Below are 22788 nucleotides of genomic sequence, written 5' to 3'. Positions count from 1 at the left end.
AGACAGCAGGTCGTAATGCACAATTCAGATTTTTAGGTGAAATCCGAGTTTTTTGTGTGCTCGTTCATATTACACATTAAATGTGACTTCTATCAGTTTTCAGTATGAAATGAATGCGACCCTGAAGTGACCAGCATGTGTAAAAGAGGTCCTGATGTAATACTCGACCACACAGACACGCACTGTGTTTACGGAATATGTTTTTCCCGCCACTTCTTCTCCTGGGATGCAGAATTGTGATGTTTGTCACATTTCAATGATGTAAAGGTTGGATAAATGCGACCTGGATGATCATACTGAAGTCACATTGCAAATATCACATATGTATCAGATTTAGGACCACATATGAAAGTGGCCTGGGTCGGATTTGAAAAAAATCTGATTTGTGCTGTTCAAACTGTCTTTAACAGATCAGATACAGTAGTCTTAGTCTGGTCCTACCTAAGCCTTGACACCTTACTCTTCATTCTCTAAGTCTGTTCCTCTGAAATTTTCAAGTATTTCAAATCTTCTGAGGAAAGTGCAGAGTCAAATAAGAAGAAGTAGAGAAGTAGAGTCTAGAGAGCTTCATTCTTTAATATAGAGTACAAAACCCAAGCTGTCCTGCAGAACAACTGAGTTTGTACCGACAGAACACCACCTTTTATTGTTTTAAGATATAGGCGTGTATGGGGCATATATGGACATGGGACACGTTCAGCCATGTGTTGAAGAAAATCTCAAAACCTTGTTCAAAGTTTGCTGCAATGAGTGTGGCTTTATTTTAGTGTTTTGGAGCACGGTGAGAGTACTGACGCAAACAGAGTCTGTTCCACAAGTCTGACCCTGAGTCTAAGTTTTCAGATGGTATTTATACACTTACTTCAAAACAGTGAACAGAAATAAAAAGCAAACAAAGAGATAGATAAAAAGGGGTTGTACTCCAGGAAGGGAGAAGGGATTCACACCCAGGGGGAGGGAGGGTAAGTGTCTCAGACCTGGTGGAGGCACCTTAACGTATCATCAAAGCATCAGTGGTCAATGCTAAACAGGTTAACTCAGCAGGGAACAGCATGCAGAAACGGGGTCTTCTGGGCTCCCAGACCAGGATACATATTCTTTTCCTCATCATATGCCCCTTTCTCTCTTTAACCATAAGTTGAGTGATATTTTTAATGGTGTTTACAGTTACTTTTTCTGCCTTATGTTTAGATAAGACAGCTTCTCATGAAGTTCTGAGTCACCTCATTGGATGCCTGAAGCCTCCATTTTGTCATATATGTTCATATGTGCAGAGTCAGATGTCCCACTGATTACTTTTTTGTTTGTTTGTTTGTTTTGAAGAACATTCAGCTGTCCCTATTGCTATCATGGTATTCCTGTGTAAAGATCATCACATTACAGCTGCTCTGGTACTGGCAGTTTAAGATGAAAGAAAATAAGACACTACAAAAGTGCAGAAGACAGAAAACAGGAAATATAGAAGAGTATCTGTAAGTTAAAAGTACTTTTTCTGTATATACATATATATTACTTGCACATTTACAATATAATTGCACATGATGACTGAAAAACTGATATGAGGGACTGTATGTTCTGATGGTCAGTTGGTCCTATCTTTAATCAATGATGTCTAGATTCTGGTCTAAACTTACTTTCACACAAATGCTAGCTCCTGTCTAACCAAAAACTCACACTTGGAGTCAAGAAAGAGCTGAGTCAGCTGGTCTTCAAAGCCAAACAGGTGTTTATTTGCAAGAAATACAGATCAACACCAGTGAGAATACCCCGGGGTAGACTGAAAACTGCTCCCTGATGCCCCTGTTTTATACTCTGGGTCCAGAGGCTAATCTCCACCCCTGGCCCTCCCATTTTAATCTATTGTGGATTGGCATTTTCCACTATTAAATGGTGATATTTGTTTTTTTACCTGTGTCTTGGCTTTCATCCATTTCCTTTTTTTCAGAGCACACTGGAAAATGCCTCTCAGATCCCACCTCGGAGGCCTCAGACCCACTTTCCGGCTGTTGCATTGTTTACCTTTCCCTTACATGAGCACACAGTCTACTTGTTATCTACATTACTGCAAACATAATAGAACTTGCCTACACATACAGCAGTTCCATCAGTACACACAGTACACTTGTGTTTTATTAGGCTTTTTTTTACTACTCTGTAAACACACCAGGTAGTAGAAGGTGTTTCCCATCATGCATGTGCACAGTTGAAGTGATTCAGTTAATTCACTCAGTCCTGATCTCCATTGGTTGCATGTCCATCCTCCTTTTTCCCATGTTTCAGGCGTTGCTCCAGTTTGCTGCTGTAGCCTGTAGTCCTTACACTTCCGGATGTTATATTTAAGCTGCTCTACTCTCCTCAGCTCCGCCTTGTCCCTAGAAATGAAGGCCGTCTTCTTTTCATTCAGCAGAGCCTTTAGACCAGGGGTCTCCAAGGGTTTGTTGTCGGGGAAACACCATACTCTCTTAGAAGGCACCGTGTTTTCCACACGGAAGTTTGTGTAGTCAGTAATGCGGTGGGTTACACTGTCAATGTCCTCCCCATGTGACCTGCACAGGATGTCCCAGTCCATTGTGTCAAAACAGCCCCTCAGTCGCTCATTTTTCTCCTCCATCCAGACACTCTGTCTACAGTTTTCATCTGTGGAGGTGTAGTTTCTCAAAGACCTTGTCTTCAGTCAAAGATGTCTTGAGGTTCTGGTCCTTGCTTACTTTTATATATATATATATATATATATATATATATATATATATATATATATATATATATATATATATATATATATATATATATATATATAATGTATTGTCCCAGTATATACTTTGGGTCCAGGGGCTAATCTCTCTCTCCCCCCCTTTTTAGTGTATTCTGGATCAGCATTTTCTGCTATTAAGTAACAATTTTAATATATACCTGTGTCTTGACCTTCATGCATTTTTTTTTAAACACTCTGAAAGGCACCTCCCAGACCCCACCTCCTTGGGACCTGAGGTGCACCCCCCAGATGTCACCGTGCTTTATTACACCTTATATAAGCACATGGCTTAAAGGAGTGATATTTGCTTTTTTAAATGGAATAATTCATTTTAAAACATTTCCCTGTGGTCTGCATAAACAGTAAATGCTCTGCTTGGGTCTGAATTCTTCATTAATTCAACTCCACAGGTCCATCTTCAACCCTATTTCTGATTAATGATGCAAGAAAGTTTGTTTTGAGCACTGGCCCTTTCAATGCAAATGAGCCACTTCACACCCCACCCCTTCCAGGTTGCTGACTGTGCTGCTCTGTCGTGTTCAGCCACTTGTGTTCGCTAATACAATCAAAAACTGAACATTTTAGGTAATAAGCTCGAAGTTTGGACATATTTTCAGTTTTTACTACAACCGCTGCTGCTGACAAACAATTATGGCGTACTCGGAGAAATGTTCGTCAGAAGTCTTGTCCTTATATGTGCAAATGTTGCAACATAACTAGCTATAAAATGTAACAAATTAAGAAGGAATTGAAAAGGGTTGGAGAAATCCACTCAGTTTTTGCCAGAATGAATATAAAGATAGCTTTGCAGCACCTGGAGGGTTCAAATTCAAACTTTTAGAACTATTAGGGTCCAAATACACAAATAAATGAACCAAAGACTAATAAAAGTGGGTTTAGCAAAATATGACCCCTTTAATCATTACATACTTTATGCAACACATTGTTTACCATAACTATATTTTCCACCTTACACATTCCATGGAGGTCCTTCTAATGGCCTTACAAGGTTGCACAGGGTACATTAACCCTGTAAAGCCTGAACCATTAAATCACTGACAGAAAATTCCAGTTCTTTGAAACTGGAGCCTTTATTGGTCCTTCTGAACAACCCAAAATAATTTTTGTTCAAATATCAATTTCCTTGTATGAGTTTCAATTTTGTATTGTATTTGATACATTAGGTCTCAATGCTCAAATGTTATTATTTTTGAAAAAAAAAAAACCACTATAACACAAACATGTCTAACAAATTAGTAATTCCTTTTCAAAACTGGTAAAGTTCTGCCTCCTTCCTCATTAATGACAGTCTTGTAGTGTCACTGGAAAGGCCTCTGGTGAACAAATTCCTCCCCCCTGGTGGATTATCCGTGTATTGCATGGATCTAATTGTATACATCAGGTTCTTCAAGAAAAAAAATATCGCACTGATCCTGTAGAGGGCTTCAAATCTCATGTATCAAATATAAAAAGAGATTATATAAACCACCTTCTGTCAAAATGTGATGATGTCATATAAATTTAATCATCAAAAATAATACAAAAGAAATTATAAGTCCCGCCCCCTTTTTAAGGCAGGACTTCTGGTTGTCCTAGATAATATGGGAAGATAAGTGACAGGTGTGTGTTTGGTTTAACAGAATTGGGTTGTACGGATGTGAAACATGAAACTTGCACATATGTTTTCACAATTTTGGGGTACATGAAGGAAGAGATGGTAGGGGGCGTGGCTGAATCTGTATAAATGAGTCAACAGTCTGACTTGGTCTAAGAGTTAGACATATTTAGTATTTAGATCAAACATTTATATTTAATATTTACATTTAATATTTTTATTTAACATTTATATTCAGTATTTTGATCAAACATTTATATTTAATATTTACATTTAATATTTTTATTTAACATTTTGTATTTATACCTATAAGCAATATAAGAATGTACATAAACATACAAATAGTCCGTGGGTCACTAAGGGGCTACAAAATGCCTGCAACAAGAAAATAGATTATATAGACAATTTGTAAAGCACAGAACCACAGAGGCAGAGGAAAAGAATAAAAAATATAAAAATAAATTAACTAACATTATAAGGACAAGTAAGAGAGAATATTATAATTAATTATTGGAAAACAAAAAACAAAAAACATTAAAGGTATATGGAATGTTCTAAATGGCATTGTGAGAAAAGAATCCAAAAACACAAATTACCCAGCATACTTCACTGAACATGACCAGACCATTAATAATATAGAAAAGGTGGTGAATGGTTTTAACAGATTCTTTGTAAATGTAGGACCAGAATTAGCAACAAAAATAAAGGAGCCAGAGACAACAGAATGTGGAAGTGTAGAAGATTTGGGGATAGAAACCCAAACACAATGTTTCTAACAGCAGTTGAGGAAAAAGAAATCATAGAGACAGTGAGAAACTGTAAAAACAAAACCTCTACAGACTGGAATGATATCAACATGGCAACAGTGAAGACTATTATTGAAGGAATCGCAAAACCACTGACCCACATCTGCAATTTGTCTTTTCAATCAGGTGCATTTCCGGATAAAATGAAAATAGCAAAAGTAATACCACTGTTTAAAACTGGGGATAGACATCATTATACTAACTACAGGCCTGTTTCTTTACTCCCACAATTCTCCAAAATACTTGAAAAACTATTTACAGACAGACTAGATAAATTCATTAAAAAACACAATCTACTTACAGAAAATCAGTATGGATTCAGAACAAACAGATCAACGTCACTGGCATTAATAGAATTAATGGAACACATCACAGATTGTATAGATAGTAAAAGAATAGCATTAGGATTATTTTTGGACCTAAAAAAAAGCCTTCGACACCATTGACCACACCACATTATTAAAGAAAATGGAGAGGTATGTGATAAGGGGAGTTGGGTTGAGCTGGTTGGAAAGCTATTTAAGGAATAGGCAACAGTTTGTACAAATACGCGAACATAAATCAGAATACATGGGAATAACATGTGGAGTACCACAGGGGTCAGTGCTAGGTCCAAAACTATTTATATTATATATAAACAATATATGCAGGGTATCAAGATTAGTTAAATTTGTTTTGTTTGCAGATGATACAAACATTTTTTGTTCTGGGGAGAATTTGCAGCAGATTTTGGAGATGATTACAACAGAAATAAATAAACTAAAACTGTGGTTTGACAGAAATCTTTAAACCTGAGCAAAACAAAAATGATACTGTTTGGAGGACATACATGAAATAAAATTTCTTGGTGTAATCTTGGATCAAAAAATCTGCTGGAAACCTCATATAAGTCATATAAGAACAAAGCTGGCAAAATGCTCTGCAATTCTGAGGAAAATAAGTCACATATTGGATCATAAATCACTGCACATTCTATATTCTTTATTATTCTTACCATATCTATCATATTGTGTGGAGGTTTGGGGAAACATCTACAAAAGCACTCTACAGCCCATATGCAGACTACAGAAAAGAGCAATAAGGATAATAAACAAAGCAGGATACAGAGAACACACAAACCCACTATTTATAAAATCACACACATTGAAATTCATGGATTTAGTTAAATTTAAAACAGTGCAGATAATATACAGAGCAAGAAATAATTTACTGCCAAAAAATATTCGGGGAATGTTCACTGAAAGAGAAGGAGGCTACAATCTAAGGGGGGAGCTAAATTTTAAAAAGCATAAAGTAAGAACAACAATGAAAAGTATGTGCAGAACAAGCTGTGGAGCGACTTTGTGGAACAATCTAGAACAGGAGATAAAGGAAAGAACAAACATAAATGTATTTAAAAAGAGGTATAAAGAACTGTTTCTAAATAGGTATAGGGAACATGAAGGATGAAAATAGTATTGTTGCAAAGTTCAGGTGTGGTTTCTTGGAATTAAGAGCGAGTAATTCGAAATTACTCGAGATGTGAAGTCTACATGAATGGGGATTGTGGGTGTGAAGTTATGGAATGGACCTTATGATGCATTTAAGTTATTCACTCCTTTGGCGAAGTTTAAAAAAAAAAAAAAAAAAAGTACTTTAAGTTTAAATTATTCAGAATATTGAATTGAGATGGTAGATGTGTTTTTGTTGTTGACTTTTTTTTTTTTTTTAATTTAATTTTTTATTTGTTATTATTATGGTGTAAATGCTCGATGCTGTCTACATTTAAGTTGACGTAAGCAGTGTATTAGTTGAAAGGGATAGGCAAAAAATAAGCTTTTGCTTCTAACCTATTCCTTTTTTGGTTTTTATGTTTATTACAATTGATGTACTGAGTACAATGACTGATGTAAAACCAAAAATAAATGCATTCATTCATTCATTATTCATTCAAATATTAAATATTGAATATAAAATGTTTGATCTAAATATTAAATGTAAATATTAAATATAAATGTTTGATCTAAATACTAAATACAAAATGTTAAATAAAAATACTAAATGTAAATATTAAATATAAATGTTTGATCTAAATACTAAATACAAAATGTTAAATAAAAATACTAAATGTAAATATTAAATATAAATGTTTGATCTAAATACTAAATATAAAATGTTAAATAAAAATACTAAATGTAAATATTAAATATAAATGTTTGATCTAAATACTAAATATAAAATGTTAAATAAAAATACTAAATGTAAATATTAAATATAAATGTTTGATCTAAATACTAAATATAAAATGTTAAATAAAAATACTAAATGTAAATATTAAATATAAATGTTTGATCTAAATACTAATATAAAATGTTAAATAAAAATACTAAATGTAAATATTAAATATAAATGTTTGATCTAAATACTAAATATAAAATGTTAAATAAAAATACTAAATGTAAATATTAAATATAAATGTTTGATCTAAATACTAAATATGTCTAACTCTTAGACCAAGTCAGACTGTTGACTTATTTATACAGATTCAGCCACGCCCCCTACCATCTCCTCCTTCATGTACCCCGAAACTGTGAAAACACATGTGCATGTTTCATGTTTCACATCCGTACAGCCTAATTCTGTTAAACCAAACACACACCTGTCACTTATCTTCCCATATTATCTAGGACAACCAGAAGTCCTGCCTTAAAAAGGGGGCGGGACTTATAATTTCTTTTGTATTATTTTTGATGATTAAATTTATATGACGTCATCACATTTTGACAGAAGGTGGTTTATATAATCTCTATAAAACATTTGGCGTTATAGGGTTCACCTACATGTCGTTCACATACCTGGGTATCCAGCCGGCCTGTTCACAACACATGGACACGTTGCTGACCACAATTAGCAATGTAAGCAACTCACATGTGGACATACCATGATGACATTAGTTTTGGCCAGCGCATTTTCCATATCAAGGTTTTACCTGGTGCCCACCTGACATAACAGAGGCAGCCTCTGTAACACTGGGATGGAAACAGGAAACAGATGGATGAGGTTCTGATTAGAGCAGCCAGGAGGTGGGTGGAGGTGTGTGCAGCTTTGACATTTGTACTACAGTAAGTCAGGCGTTTTATGGTCCCCTGTGTGGCAGCTGACATACTGTGTAAAGTCTGAGGGAGTGGTGGAGAAGGAGACATGATGAAAGTCCATGGAGGTGATAAGTAACGGATCTGACGTCTGCGGCTAACTGAGTGGCTGATGGGTGTCCCCAGGCAGATAAAAAAGTCTGAACAGCAATAAAAGTAGCACAGTAATTTTTATTGTACTATACATTATGCTTCTCTACACTTCATCTGAAGAAGGGAAAATAGTAGCTGAAAAGATAAAAATCACTCCCTTTTTACAGTTAACTTGATTATTTAGGTATTTAGTTTTTGGTCAAACTTTAATTTCTGGCAATGTCAAATTTTTATCAGGGAGATAAAGGTTGTGTTGCAGAAAATCCACAAGATGTCCCTTCCTGTTCTGGACTTTGCCCATATGTTTACATTTTGTATGTGTTACACATTTGAATGTTTACAGTGTATTAGTGAACATGACTAATCATCAGGCACCAGGTTGATTTATCAGTGAGCCTGTTTACATGACCATTAAAGTCTGATAACTGAGAATAATCAAATAATTGTAATAATCAGATCTGACGTATATATGCAGTTCAGAAATGCGATAATCAAAAACTCTGGTTTAGAATCTCCAGGTTCGTACGTAGTGATGGTAGAATCAAAATTCCTGTTATTGTCTTCTGCCCACGTTTGACTATGTAACTTCCATTTTCTACGATTTTAATTGTTTCTACACATGCGCAGATGTAAAAGAATGAAATAAAACAGATTAACCTGTATACATGCAGGAAGACATCAGAGTATTGGGGAGAAATCCACGCGTGTTTATCTGATAATCAGTTACATTATTATTACATTATGCCTGTAAATAATGACAACTCTAAATGTTTCTGTTTATGAGCAAAAAACAACATGAAATTTTAAAAATCTTTACATTTACAACCCACCCTTTAACAATAAAATGTGAATAACCTGAATAAATATGAACAATCTGAAAAGTCTAAAGAAAATTTAAATTAATCTGCCTTTTACCAAATGTTTTGTGCCTTTGTAGATCCGATCCCCAATGCACATGTATAAATGATGAGTTGAGGCATAATAATGTTAAAATTGCAATTACGTTTCCTTAGAAATTTCTTTTTTTTTTTTTTCAGGTTGTCCATATCTTTTTGTTTGGGTAGTTTGTAGATGTAAATATTATCATAATTAAATGTTATTTATTATACTAAAACAAACAGAAAAATCTGGAGATGTCACTATTTAAAGGATATTATGCTATTATTTTACTATTCTGGCCCAATTGAGATCACACTGGGCTGAATGTGGCCCCTGAAAGAAAATAAGTTTAATACCCCTGAGCTAAGGGTTTGAAGTCTGCAGTCTACCGAACAGTGGTTCCCAACCTTTTTTGACTTGTGACCCCATTTTAACATCACAAATTTCTGGAGACCCCAGACATTCAAAACGGAGACTTTCTTTCTTTTTTTTTTTTTTTTTTTTTGCTAAAATTGATTTGTTTTTGATGATGTAATAGTTTGCTATACTATGTTGCAAATAAATGTAAATTTTAGACAACATTTAGTCTATATAATGTATATTATTGTGGATGGAGGCAGAAAAGCCAGGTGTAGATTACTGCACAAAGTGAGAATTTGATTTTCCTTGGTCAGGATATGTACAGTCAGTCCAGCTTGGATTTACAAGGCTGACAATTAATACTGAACAAACAAGAACTCAAACTATGAATTATGAAAGAGCTGCAGCATCTGAAACCGACTACAATGAACATTTGAAAGATCAACAGTACCACAGTGCTTCAGTTTTAGCTTCAGAGTTTGTCATGTCTTTTTTTTTTTTATCAATTACTAGAAATTTCAGGCAACCCCATTTGACTTCCAGGTGACCCCATGTGGGGTCCTGACCCCAAGGTTGAAAGACACTGGTATAGACTGTTTTGATATGAAAAAATCCAGTTAATAGGTTAGTGGAGCCTGTGAGAGATCTTTTATCTTGTTGTGGAGAAAATAAAAAAGAAACCACGACTGGAATGTGGAATGTGCTTATGTCTAATTTTTAATTTGTGCATTCAGTCAAAATAATGAAAAACAACTCGTTTTTTGATTTTTGGTTTTTGATTTTTACATGAATAATGAAATAAAGAGTCATTTTTTTGTTTTCCGATTGTTGATTCTCAATTGAATATGAAAAGAACGAACGATACACGGATTCTCTCAGGGAATCTCTCCCATTCTTTATCGACAGGGGTTTTATACAGGGGTGATCTGATGTCACTGTTATCATAAAAAGAACCAACCATCTGATGTGTACGTGGTAGACACTTTAGCCAAACATGATGTTTTTTGGGGTGGTTTTGATCAATTTTTTATTCATTTTCACTGTGCATCTCCAAAATTACAATACCAAAAAAAGGAAAGAAATTCATATTTTATGATACAAGATTTTGTGACACACAAAGTATAACCCCCCCCCCCCAAGAACCAATGGCAACCCCTATACTAACCCAACCTGGATCTCAAAATACAAAAACCACAAATAAAAACACGTATATACACATATATACATGTATATAGATGAAAGAGAATATAATTTACAGATTTAAACAGATAGTTGATCAGGATGGTCATAGACGATCATGTTGGACTCTTTCTTTAACCATAATGAAAACAGCAAGCCAAACATGGTGTTTGTTATGACTGTTTTGGAGACCTCTCTGTTTCACTCTCACATCAAACACTTTACCTTGTGCCAGGTCACTGCGACCGATCCGTAGTCATTCCAGGAAACACACACACGCACACACATGCACACACACACACACACACACACACGCACACACACACACACACACACACACACACACATACACAATATACCAGAAGTTACTCCACTTCATAAAATAAGATACACATACTATTTTACCAAATATTTCCAATAATCTGAGTACATTTCTCAAATCCTTCTACAAGAATGCGACATCAGCTGATTGATGGTTATTCTGTTTTTCTTTCTCCAAACTGTTCCTGTAACAGCCTTTAAAAATGACACACGGTTCTGATGTTGACTGTGTATCTTTTATAGCTACTCCCGTAATCGTACATATGACACCTACGTGGGCCGGGGCTATGTGATCGCCGGCATGGATGAGGGTCTGATTGGAGTGTGCGTTGGAGAGAAGCGGACCATCACCATCCCCCCACATCTGGCCTATGGAGAGGAGGGCACTGGTGTGTTTGGAAGGCTCAGCCCTCATCAGAAAACTCCTTTTCAGCACTGAAATGTTGTATTCTTCCTTTTTCTGACACGTTTTGTTTTCACACAGGCTCTAAGATCCCTGGTTCGGCTGTTCTTGTGTTCGACGTTCACATTATTGACTTCCACAATCCATCAGACAACACCGAGTTCACAGTCACGTACAAGCCAGAGGAGTGTGATAAACAAACCAAGAAAGGAGACTTTGTTAAGTATCACTACAATGCCTCTCTGATGGATGGCTCACCCATTGACTCAACGTGAGTAAGACCTACAATTTTTGCTTTTAGACGCCACCTGAGAAAGAGAAATGACATTTTATAGACATTTATACCTCCAGAACAAACAGCAGGATGAGCATCCTTTCACTCAACCTTATTGGGGTATACACTGAAATAACCTCATCTTCAATACAACTGAGTAAAAGACACACAAGTCAGAGAATCTTTACAGGCTTTACATTACTCTGGGAAGCTTCAGCATTAATATTTTAATCCACAATATTCATTCTGCCAAAGTGGACTATAGAGTCCATAGCAGTGGTGTCAACATATGGCCTGTGGGTCAAAAGCGGCCCGCCAAAGGGTCCAGTCTGACCCATGGGATGAATTTACAAAATGCAAAAATAACACTAAAGATATAAAACCTCAAAGGTGTCAAACTCATACAGACCAATGCAATCAGTGAAATAATAACATAATAACCCATAAATAAAGACAACTCCAAATTTTCTTCTCAGTTTAATGTGAAAAAAGTAAAATTACATTCTGTAAATATTTACATTTACAAACTATCCTTTCACAATAAAATGTGTGTAACCTGAACAAATATGAACAACCTGAAATGTCTTACAGTACTTTATAAGTACAATTTTGGCAATATTTTGCCTCCTCCTAAATGTTTTGTGTATTTGTAGATCCACTGTGATCTGTAAGTTGTACTGCATATGTGTAAATGATAAACTGAGACAGAATATTGTTTAAATTGCACTTATTTTTCTTAAGAAATTTCAGGCTGTACATGGTTGTTCAGGTTATTCACATTTTCATATTGTAATTTTACTTTTTTCACACTAAAACAAAGTGAAAAATGTTTGTAAAATTATTATATATAAGCTATTATGTTGTTATTTTACTGGTCCAGGCCACTTAAGATTTTGTTGGGTTGTTTGTTGCCCCTGAACTAAAATGACTTTCTATAGCATCTCTGCTCTGTGTATCAGCACAGAACGAGACAAAACAGGTCATGTTTTAACAGGATGTCAGTGTCTATTTCCTCTTCCCACGCCTTTTACCCTGTTGCTCATTTGTTTTTTCTGCACTGCAAGTGTTTTATTTCCTGTGCAGATGCACTCTGTCATAGTCAAATGATTTTTGCATTTGCAGATGCATCATTTTTGAACACATTACTAGTCAGTAAATGGCACAGTCTCAGTCTACATTGGATTAAATGTTGTTTTGTATTTGTTGCTATTTTTACAATTATTTTTGGGAAGTGCAACTGTAACATAAAAATTATTTTTATGTAATATGTGAAATCCCCAAATGCTCTACAAATGCTTCAGACTTCCTTGGCCAGAGTTTCACCCCTCAAGCTATTTCAGTTCCTGGATTCAAGCCTGAGTTCATGACTCATTTAGAAGTTATTTCTCTTCAATGCTTACACTCAGAGTAGCAGGTGCTTTTAAATAGACCTGTAGCTATTGATTATTTTGTAATCATTAAATCTAGTGATTATTTTCTTCGATTCAATTTGATTAAATGATGATTTGAATAGGCAAAAACATTAGTAAAAATGTGAAAAAAGACTGAAAATGATAAGGAACTTTATTCCAGAACCAGCTGAAACAATGACGAGACTTGACTGATGGTCTGCGCCTTTTTCCCTGCCTGACTATGACTATAGACTATAACTAAGTGATGATCAGGTAGAAACTTCTTCAGAATCAATGACGAGTCGAGCCAGTCAATCTTCAGAGCCGTACATGTGTTTATTTGCAGAAGCATGGTAAAACACACGGAGACACGTCCGGGATTGGTCTGAAGGGTAGCTGAGAAATCCCCGTCTTTTATACAATTTTCTGGAGCTCGGGGCGTGATTTCCCGCAAACCTGAGCTCCTCCTATTAAATACCCCTTTTCCGAGCATTTGTTTCTTTTGACTACTAACATTTAAAAACAATCGTGTCTGATGACCAATTCATGCCTTTTTTTATATATGATATCCCGGACTAGGCCTGAGCCTAATTTCCCCAAGGTATCTGGTTATTATGTTATCTCCCATTGTCAGCTATGTCCTCCTGCTTCCAATGAATTATACCCATTATATGTTCCTGGGAATGCTCATCATGTGTTCCTGACTAGGCTTACGGCAAGTCAGACACACTTAGGTCATTGTCTAAAGGGATTAACTCATGTACTCTGCCTCCTGAGCTCATCTCTCAGCCAAGTTTATTTTTCATCAACAACAACCACAAAAAGTATGAGTAAACGGATATATAAAAATATTTATCTGAAAATAACTATGACAATAACGACAGAATAAAGGAATAAAAATATCTATAGATATAAACAAAAACAAGCAAGTCAAATGACATTTACAAACAATATTTGCACTGCAGTCTTCAACACACTTGTATCCAACAAACTAACAAACATCTTTGTGTTGATCCTGGCATCATGTGTGTCACAGTAAGTGTCCGTGTGAAACACAACAGCAGAAACAAAGTCTCGATTCAGGAAAATTGCTATCAAATAATTTTTTTAATCGATTTGGGTCAATTAATTGATCAATCGTTTCAGCTCTACTTTTAAACATGGTATTAACTACTTGGGGAAGAGCACGATCTTATTATCACACAGGAAAATCATTGTTGATAAAAATCTTTTAAAAAAATTACCATTGTCCTTTTCTCTGTTTCTCTCTGTATTATGTTTTAGGCATAATTATGGAAAGACGTACAACATCGTCCTGGGAGCCAATCAGGTCGTCCCAGGGATGGAGGATGGACTGATGGACATGTGTGTAGGAGAGAGGAGACGTCTGGTCATTCCTCCTCATCTGGGCTACGGGGAGAGAGGAGTCAGTAAGTCCAACACACATGTACACACTGATGCAAAGGTCAGTCAAGTGCACATAGAATATGATGAAGTGAAATGTACCTAGAGTCTCCTGCTGGTTGAACAGTATAGACCAGGACTGTCCAAGTCATTGCAGTTCAGGAGCCACATACAACTCAACATTATGTTAAGTGGGCCGGACCAGTAAAATAATAATATAATAACCTATACATAATAATTTTATACAAATTTCTCACTTTGTTTTAGTGTAAAAAATGTAAAATTACAATATGAAAATGTGAATGAGCTGAACAACCATGTACAACCTGAAATTTCTTAAGAAAAAAAAAATGCAATTTAAACAATATTCTTTCTTAGTTTATAAATTACACATATGCATTACAACTTACAGATCACAGTGAATCTGCACAAAACATTTAGGAAGAAGCAGAATATTGTTAAACTTGTACTTATTAAATATTCTAAGTATTGTATTTTTGAGACATTTCAGGTCGTTCATATTTGTTTAGGTTATACACATTTTATTGTTAAAGGATAATTTGCAAATGTAAATATTTTCATAATATAATTTTACTTTTTTCATATTAAACCCAAAAGAAAAATTTTGAGTTGTCATTATTTATAGGTCATGTTATTATTTCACTGGACATCACACTGGTCTGTATGTGGCTCCTGAAATAAAATGAGTTTGACACCTTTGAGGTTTAATATCTTCAGTGTAATTTTTGCACTTTGCAAATTTATCCCACGGGCCAAATTGGACCCTTTAATGGGCCGCTTTTGACCCAAGGGCCATTATGTTTGAGACGCCTGGTATATTCAACAACATGTTGACTTAAAAAACATGTTAAGTAAAACCAGATTTAGATCAAAGTTATTAGTACTGGTGCCTTGTTCCTGAAAAGTCATTGAATCCACACAGACTCATACAATACACAGTTTATAGCATTTTAAGACAAATCACTGCCTTATTTGTAGATGAAGTTGACGAAAACCACTTAGGGTTGAAACATGTAAGTTTTTTCAATGAGTCACCATATAAATAAAAGCTTTATATATTTTCTTCCTCATTTTAAACATGTTTTCTCTATAGTGCCTGGATTTCTTCCCCATTTTTTCTGTGCAATCCCCACATGACCAAAAACACTTGACACACTGCTAATGTATAACTTATAAAACACTACAACCAGTCATCATTTTTTTCTATAAAACACAGTCTGGTTTAGTACCCAAAACAACCAAGACTGGTACTTATAGTTCACTGCAAGGAGGAAATAAATTTACATAACATCAATCGTGTAAAGTGACATTTTCCTAGTCCCTGAAGAAATTCATTAAAGTAAAAATAGAACAAGAGTAATTTGATGTATGGCATTTCCAATGTACATATTAAAAGGGACAAATTATTAAAAAAATAAAAGTTTCATCTGTTTTTACATTACAAAAGAGGACTAGAGGATCTAAAAATGAGGTCCTACATAGACAGACAGACAGACAGACAGACAGACAGACAGACAGACAGACAGACAGACAGACAGACAGACAGACAGACAGACAGATAGATAGATAGATAGATAGATAGATAGATAGATAGATAGATAGATAGATAGGATCTAAATGCAAAAATGGAATGTATTATTCACAGTCATGTTGTCAGTAGCGTGCTGTATAAGCTTGTGAAAATTAGAATAGTCATCCTTTCATTAACATGACATGAGTCACCACATTTCCACAGTAGCTCAGAAAAGACTTTTATTTACCCAGTCAAGGGCCAGCTGGAGACCAAGTCTGGTCCTGTCTAAGCCTCAATACCTTACTCTTTATTCTCTAAGTCTTTTCTTCTGAAACATTCAAGTATTTAAAATCTTCTGAGAAAAGTGCGGAGTCCAGCAAAGTTGAGTCCAGAGAGCTTTATTCTTTAACATGGAGTACAAACCCAGAGCTGTCCTTCAGAACAACTGAGTTTGTACCAACAGAACACCGCCTTTTATAATGCAAGATATAAGCGTGTATGGGGCATACTGTATATGGGCATGGAACACGTACAGCCATGCCCCTTTCTCCCTTTAACCATACTTTGAGTGATACTTTTAATGGTGTTTAGAGTTCCTTTTCCCTGCCTTATGTTTAGATAAGACAGGTTTTAATGGTGTTCTGATTACCTCATGGGGTCACCTCATAGGATGCCTGAAGCCCCTATTTTGTTATATATGGTTCATATGTGCTGTGCCTAATGGAGTCTGATTACTTTTAAAAAATACAGTCAGCTGTCCCTATTGCTATCATGGTATTCTTGTGTAAACATCATCACCTTACAGCAGCTATGGCACTTCCTTTTGAATAGCTGTCACCTACAGTTAACACAGATTGATATAGTAATATAATATGGCCTGGTATATAGCAGCCTTACAAAAATAACACTTACATGCACTTTAGGTAAATGAGAGAAAATAAGATACCACAATCACAGTTATTATAAAGCCTGACCAATTAAAGTATATCACCAATTAACCAACATCGTTCAATACGTAACTGATGTATTAACTTTTTTGCTGCGTGGAGATTTTGTTGCTCTACTCGTGTGTCTGTCTGAGTGCCTGGCCCCTCCCCCTCCCCCTCACACACAAACACACAGACCAGCAAAGTGCAGCACCACCTCCCATACTCACTTGGCTGCAGCAGAGGAGAGGACAATCACACAACCCCACCCACCCCCGTCTTATGAACTATTCATCCCCCACCCCCACCCATGCGCTTCCTGTGTACTAGTTTCATTCTGCAGGCGCGCCAGGGTATTAATACTGTATATTAATTATTGTTCACATTTTAAAGAATGACTTACCAAACAATTTTTATGTCACTACTTATAAGTATAGACTCACATCTTTTCCCAAAAGTCTGCTCTCCCCAGCATAAAAACAACCACATCTACAACCTGTGGCTTCCCACAGGTCACTTAAAAGTCTAATATAAGACTATTATACGTTTTAAAGTTGTATAAATTATCTTTGTGAGATAAACAAAGATGCACCTGTTAATTCACATGTCCACCTTTATCTAATATAAGACTATTATATCCTGTGTATATCAGTGTTCTTATTTCATATATTTCGGCCGATATATCGGTTATTGGCCAATATATTGGATATTGGTCGATATAATGGATATTGGCTTTTTTAGCCCCTAATATCAGCATCGGCCCCAAAAATCCCATATCAGTCGGGCTCTAGTTATTATCTCTTCATTAGACATTTTTGCGGTGACTATAGTGGACAATAGGGACATATTCACTCAGTTCTGATCCTCCATTTCACCACTTGTAACTAACTGTCTCACACTTGCTGATACCTGACATGATACACTAAATGAATGATCTGTGAGGTGTTTGGAGCTCAAACTGACCATGCGGTATCTGGTGTGTGTGTGTTTGTGAAGCTGATGAAGTCCCCGGGAGCGCTGTGCTGGTGTTCGACGTCGAGCTGGTAGAAATGGAAGAAGGACTCCCAGAAGGCTACATGTTCATCTGGAATGAGGATGTATCGCCGGACCTCTTCTCTGAGATGGACAAGGACAATAACGAGCTGGTGGAGCCCTCTGAGGTAGGGTGTTGAATCATGGTGTGGTGGAATGTTGAAGGAAAAAAGACGGAGGCACAGGAGTCTGAGGAGAGTCTCAGAGTTGTTTCTTTAATCACAGCCTTTTAATACAGATAATAAAATAATAATAATAATACATTTTATTTATATAAGGCTTTCAATCAAAGTGCTTTACAACACAGCAACAATAAAAGAGTAAGAGCACAGTAAATAAAATAAATAAAAACTGTTCTAAATAAATACAATTTCAGGAAAAGCAGATGAACAAGTTAAGCTGAAAACAAAGTCCTGTCCAGTTTACCCTCACATAACCCCTTACCTAAATTCCAGAACATCTTGGCCAAAGCAACATTCTAAACAGGAAGCATCAGGGGATGTAATTAATAATGTCGGACGAGCGTCTGGGAATGGCTTCTTCCATTACTTTCCACTAGAGAAAAGTCACAATGACCTGAACACTCACCAATTATAGCATCCAAGCATCCAAAAACATTAGAACATCCCAAAACATTACATAATTCACATTTATCAAATGCAAAAATTACACTGAAGGTTTTAATAGTCAGTGGTGTCATTTTAGATTAGAGGCCACATACAGACCAATACAATCTTAAATGAACCGGACAGGTAAAGTAATACCATAATAGTATGGAAATGATAAATGTGTCTCTTTGTTTTAGTGTATAAAAAGTAGAATTACATGATGAAAATGTTTACAATTACAAACTATTTTTTCACAAAAATATGCAAAATCTAAACTATCTAAACAGTAGTGCTCTGCCTTTTACTAAATGTTTTGTGTATTTGTAGATCCACTGTGATCTGTAAGTTGTAATGCACATGACATGTAAATGAGAAGCTGAGATGTAATATTAGTAAAACTGCACTTTTACTGGTATAGATGAATTCAGAAGTCAGACAGAGAACCTCAACACAGTCAAGCAGTCGTACTTATAATTAAAGTTCACACAGTGGTCTGGAGAATTACCTGACAAACCTCAGCTGAAGCTTTGCAAGATTCAGTTTGTGTACATGAAAATACATAATGATCATTTATTCATCTTACTGTCCTAAACATGTCAGCCATTCTTTTGAAACTGTCATTAAATTTTAGTTTTTCAGTTTGTCTTTTTAATTTAGTAGTGTAGTTTTTTTAACCAGTGTTTGAAATGCTGATCAGCGCCTTTCTCTAAGATAAGTTCACACTTTTACTGATCCCACTGGGGGGAAATTGCAGTGTTTACAGCAGCAAAAAAAAACAGAAAACAAGGTGCAGAAGAGAGGCAGAACATTTAAGAGTGAAACAGGAAATATAAAAGAGTAACTGCTATTTCAATAGCTTTTCTGTACACAACACTATATTATAAGTTTCTGAATACATCTGAATAGGTCTCAAAATAAGCTAAGTCACAGACTCAGAGTTCCAAAAAATCAGGCCGAGTCGTGAAGAATCCTGATGCAGAGGAGTTTATTGATCAGTCAACAGAAACACTGGAGCAGTTTCTGAGAACTCACTGACTAGGGCTGCTCTGTATTTCCTTTGATAGTTATGGAACTACGATTGTCTTCAATTATCTAACTTCTATCTTAAGTTATTTGTCTTTCTTAAGGCTATGATTCTAATCTATGGTCGTCCAAAAATGAGGCAGAGTCTGTAGAAACTCAGAAGCAACAAACACAATGAGCAGGTCTCAAGAACAAGCTACTTACTTGCTCTTTTATATTTTGCAGATAGAATCTGATTTGTACACATTCCAGGGTGGCTTTTTCGCAATCAATTATCCTACGGCCACTCTCAACAGACACAACAACACAGTAAATCTGGAGCAGGACACATGTGCAGCAGTACATGTCATGTAAGCATAGCTGAGAGGTCACCCGCATCTGACTCCTACTAGCACCCAACATGGGGCACAGAAACCTGGTTTTGAGGCCCTTAGCATTGGTTCTTGATAGAAAAGTTCTCAGATAAGAGACAGAGTCGCTTGATTCTTGAATCAAAAGAGTTTAATTGCAAGGAGTTTAGTACATATAGCAGGTGCAGCAGTTGACTAACATAAAGGATTGTTGTTTCTTATACATTGGTTATCCAAACATTATTACGTGTGTGTCTGGTAATAATTGTTTATGGCTCCTCTTGACAGGAACAATCTTTGGTTTGTGTCCAGTTGTTTTGTTTTACATTGTCCTTGGCTCCCCCACCAACACAATTATGATGTTGACGGCTTGAGGAGACACTGCAGATCCAGGTCACCCACATATCTCAGAACAAGGTGTCACTGTGATGCAAACCACACACATATTCAGGAATAGTCTAACATTGTATTTATCTACTTTGGCTGATAAGGTTATCTGGTTTCTTCAGCCTAGAAGGCATCAGTACCATTGTGCCCCTTGACCCATAAAGACCCAGTGCTACTTTTGTGGCAGTTCCCAAGTGATTTTTTCTCTCTAGTTAATATTTTTTAAGTAGTTTATCAACCTTCATTATAATATTATCCTCTATATTTTATATTTTTCACTGTATATCATGTATTTTCCTTTATTTATTACCCCCGCCAAAGAGGTTACGTTTTTGTCTGCGTTGGTTTGTCTGTCTGTTTGTCTGTCTTTGTGCAAGATAACTCAAAAAGTTATGGACGGATTTGGATGAAAATTTCAGGAAATGTTGATTCTGGCACAAGGAACAAGTGATTCAGTTTTGGTGGTGATCGGGGGGGGGCACGGGGCCCCACAGATCTGCCTTGGCGGAGGTCTGCACTCTCCGAGTGCTTCTAGTTTTCCTATATTTATTTGAGATATTCATGAAAATTCTGAGTTCATTCAAAGGTTATTATATCAAAACAGAGAAAACTGAAGAAGTTTTTCAGCAAATGTATCATTTACTGAATGTAAAAACAAATGTCCCCAACCACTGTCATTGATCCAACTTCATGGGTTTTTCTGATGAATCAATGTTGTTGAAGATGACTGTGTTTCCACGTTCCCTATGGAGCCTCTGAACATCCAAATGGGTCATATGTGATGACCATGAAAAGACGACAAATTGCGTTTTACACAAATTATTTGCATGTAACAGTTTAGATCTGTAGATGCTTACACTGCTGCACGTGTGTGCTGTTTGAAGCAGTGATTACTCTTCACCAAATCCCCAGATCCCCTTTATGTTCGGTATTTAGGTGCAACTTTTTGGGTGTCGACTTTCACCTTCACCTCTAAGGTCATGTCAGGGTCGGGTCTTTTGGTGTCAGTGAGGGTCATGGGGGCAGATAGGAGAAGTTAGGACAGATGAGGTGAGAGGATAGTGATACCTGTAGGGGAGCAGGGACCAACAGGGCTAAAGGTCATTACAGCATTGGTCTTCTCACAAATCAAAGGTCATAACAATGCTCCTCTCTTTAATGTTTGATCTAACTGTGCATCCTCTTTGTCTTTTTTGTGTATTTTAGTTCACTGATTACATCATACGGCAGGTCAATGAGGGTAAAGGTCGCCTGGCCCCTGGCTTTGACCCGTATCGCATCATCGACAACATGTTCTCCAACCAGGACCGCGATGGAGACGGAAAGATCACAGCAGCAGAGTTCAAGCTTAAAGCAGACGAGGCGGCCGCTCATGATGAGCTATGACGGAACCGGGGTTAAGAATCATATTGGGGAAAGGGGCAACGGGTGCAACACTGCGAAATGGGAGGGGACATTTTAAGGGTGGGAGTGTAGAAGACAATGTATTTGTAAGGAACAAGTGCAGTGAGAATGTTCTATAAGGACATGATGTCTTTATAGAACCAAACAGAGGAAAGTATGGTTTTGGGGAATGCACGATGATCTTTATTTGTCAGAACTTAAGGACAATGATGATAGTGAATGACTTTTTTTTTTACCTCCTGTCTCATCAAGTTCCTAATGTCTTGTTTTGTGTGAACCTTTTTATTTTTTGAAGGGTACAAAAGCACTCCTCCCAGATAGAACAAACCAAGGTCTAGCTCCTTGTTGCCTTTTTCGTATTCCTTCCACCTGGTTTCAGTTGTCCCTACAAATGTCAGTCATCCCTAACTGCTCTACTTTAATGATGAGAATTTGTGTTTGAACATTACCACTTCTTTATTCATCAAGTGATACATAAAATAGTGTTTTATTTCTTCGGTTTACATCTGAAAAACTTGTGATTGTTTTTTTCTTCTAAAAATCAGGTCACCTTATGTGTTTTCTGCTGTTGAGATTATCCACACAAGGCCCTTTTTAGTGGCATTTTAAGAAAAAAGTCTACACAAACTCCTAAAATATCATTGTGGATGTTTAGATTTTATTCACTATAGATAAAGTCATGTCGTGTTAAAGTTGTGTCATTGCTTTTTGCCTTCATCCCAATGTTAACACCTGTTTGTATTCAGGACTTTGTGAGTGTGTGAGTGTGTGTGTAAGACAGAGAGAAAAGATAAGTATGTGTGAAAATGTTTTTTGTTTAGTTTTTTTGTTTACTTTTCTATTCAGGAAGAAAGTGAATTATGATGATGACAATGTCAGCACAAAGCTTCATTTGATTAAATGACCTGAAATGTAA

General features: G+C 36.2%; 1 protein-coding gene across 2 annotated transcripts in view; it reads left to right on the top strand.

Annotated features, from left to right (window-relative positions):
• fkbp9 (FKBP prolyl isomerase 9) overlaps positions 1-22788 on the top strand; it is a 35623-nt gene extending 12835 nt beyond the window's left edge. For both annotated transcript variants that reach the window (XM_030147397.1, XM_030147398.1), the window contains exons 6-10: positions 11380-11525; positions 11621-11810; positions 14489-14634; positions 18065-18228; positions 21675-22788. In XM_030147397.1, the coding sequence (XP_030003257.1) occupies positions 11380-11525; positions 11621-11810; positions 14489-14634; positions 18065-18228; positions 21675-21854 (826 nt within the window). In that variant the 3' untranslated portion in view covers positions 21855-22788. The remainder of the gene's footprint in view (positions 1-11379; positions 11526-11620; positions 11811-14488; positions 14635-18064; positions 18229-21674) is intronic.

This window comes from Sphaeramia orbicularis, chromosome 11, assembly GCF_902148855.1.
Source record: "Sphaeramia orbicularis chromosome 11, fSphaOr1.1, whole genome shotgun sequence".
In the NCBI taxonomy this organism is placed as follows: domain Eukaryota; kingdom Metazoa; phylum Chordata; class Actinopteri; order Kurtiformes; family Apogonidae; genus Sphaeramia; species Sphaeramia orbicularis.
The sequence above is the reverse complement of the archived record's forward strand: the minus strand, read 5'-3'. Positions and strand labels throughout refer to the sequence as shown.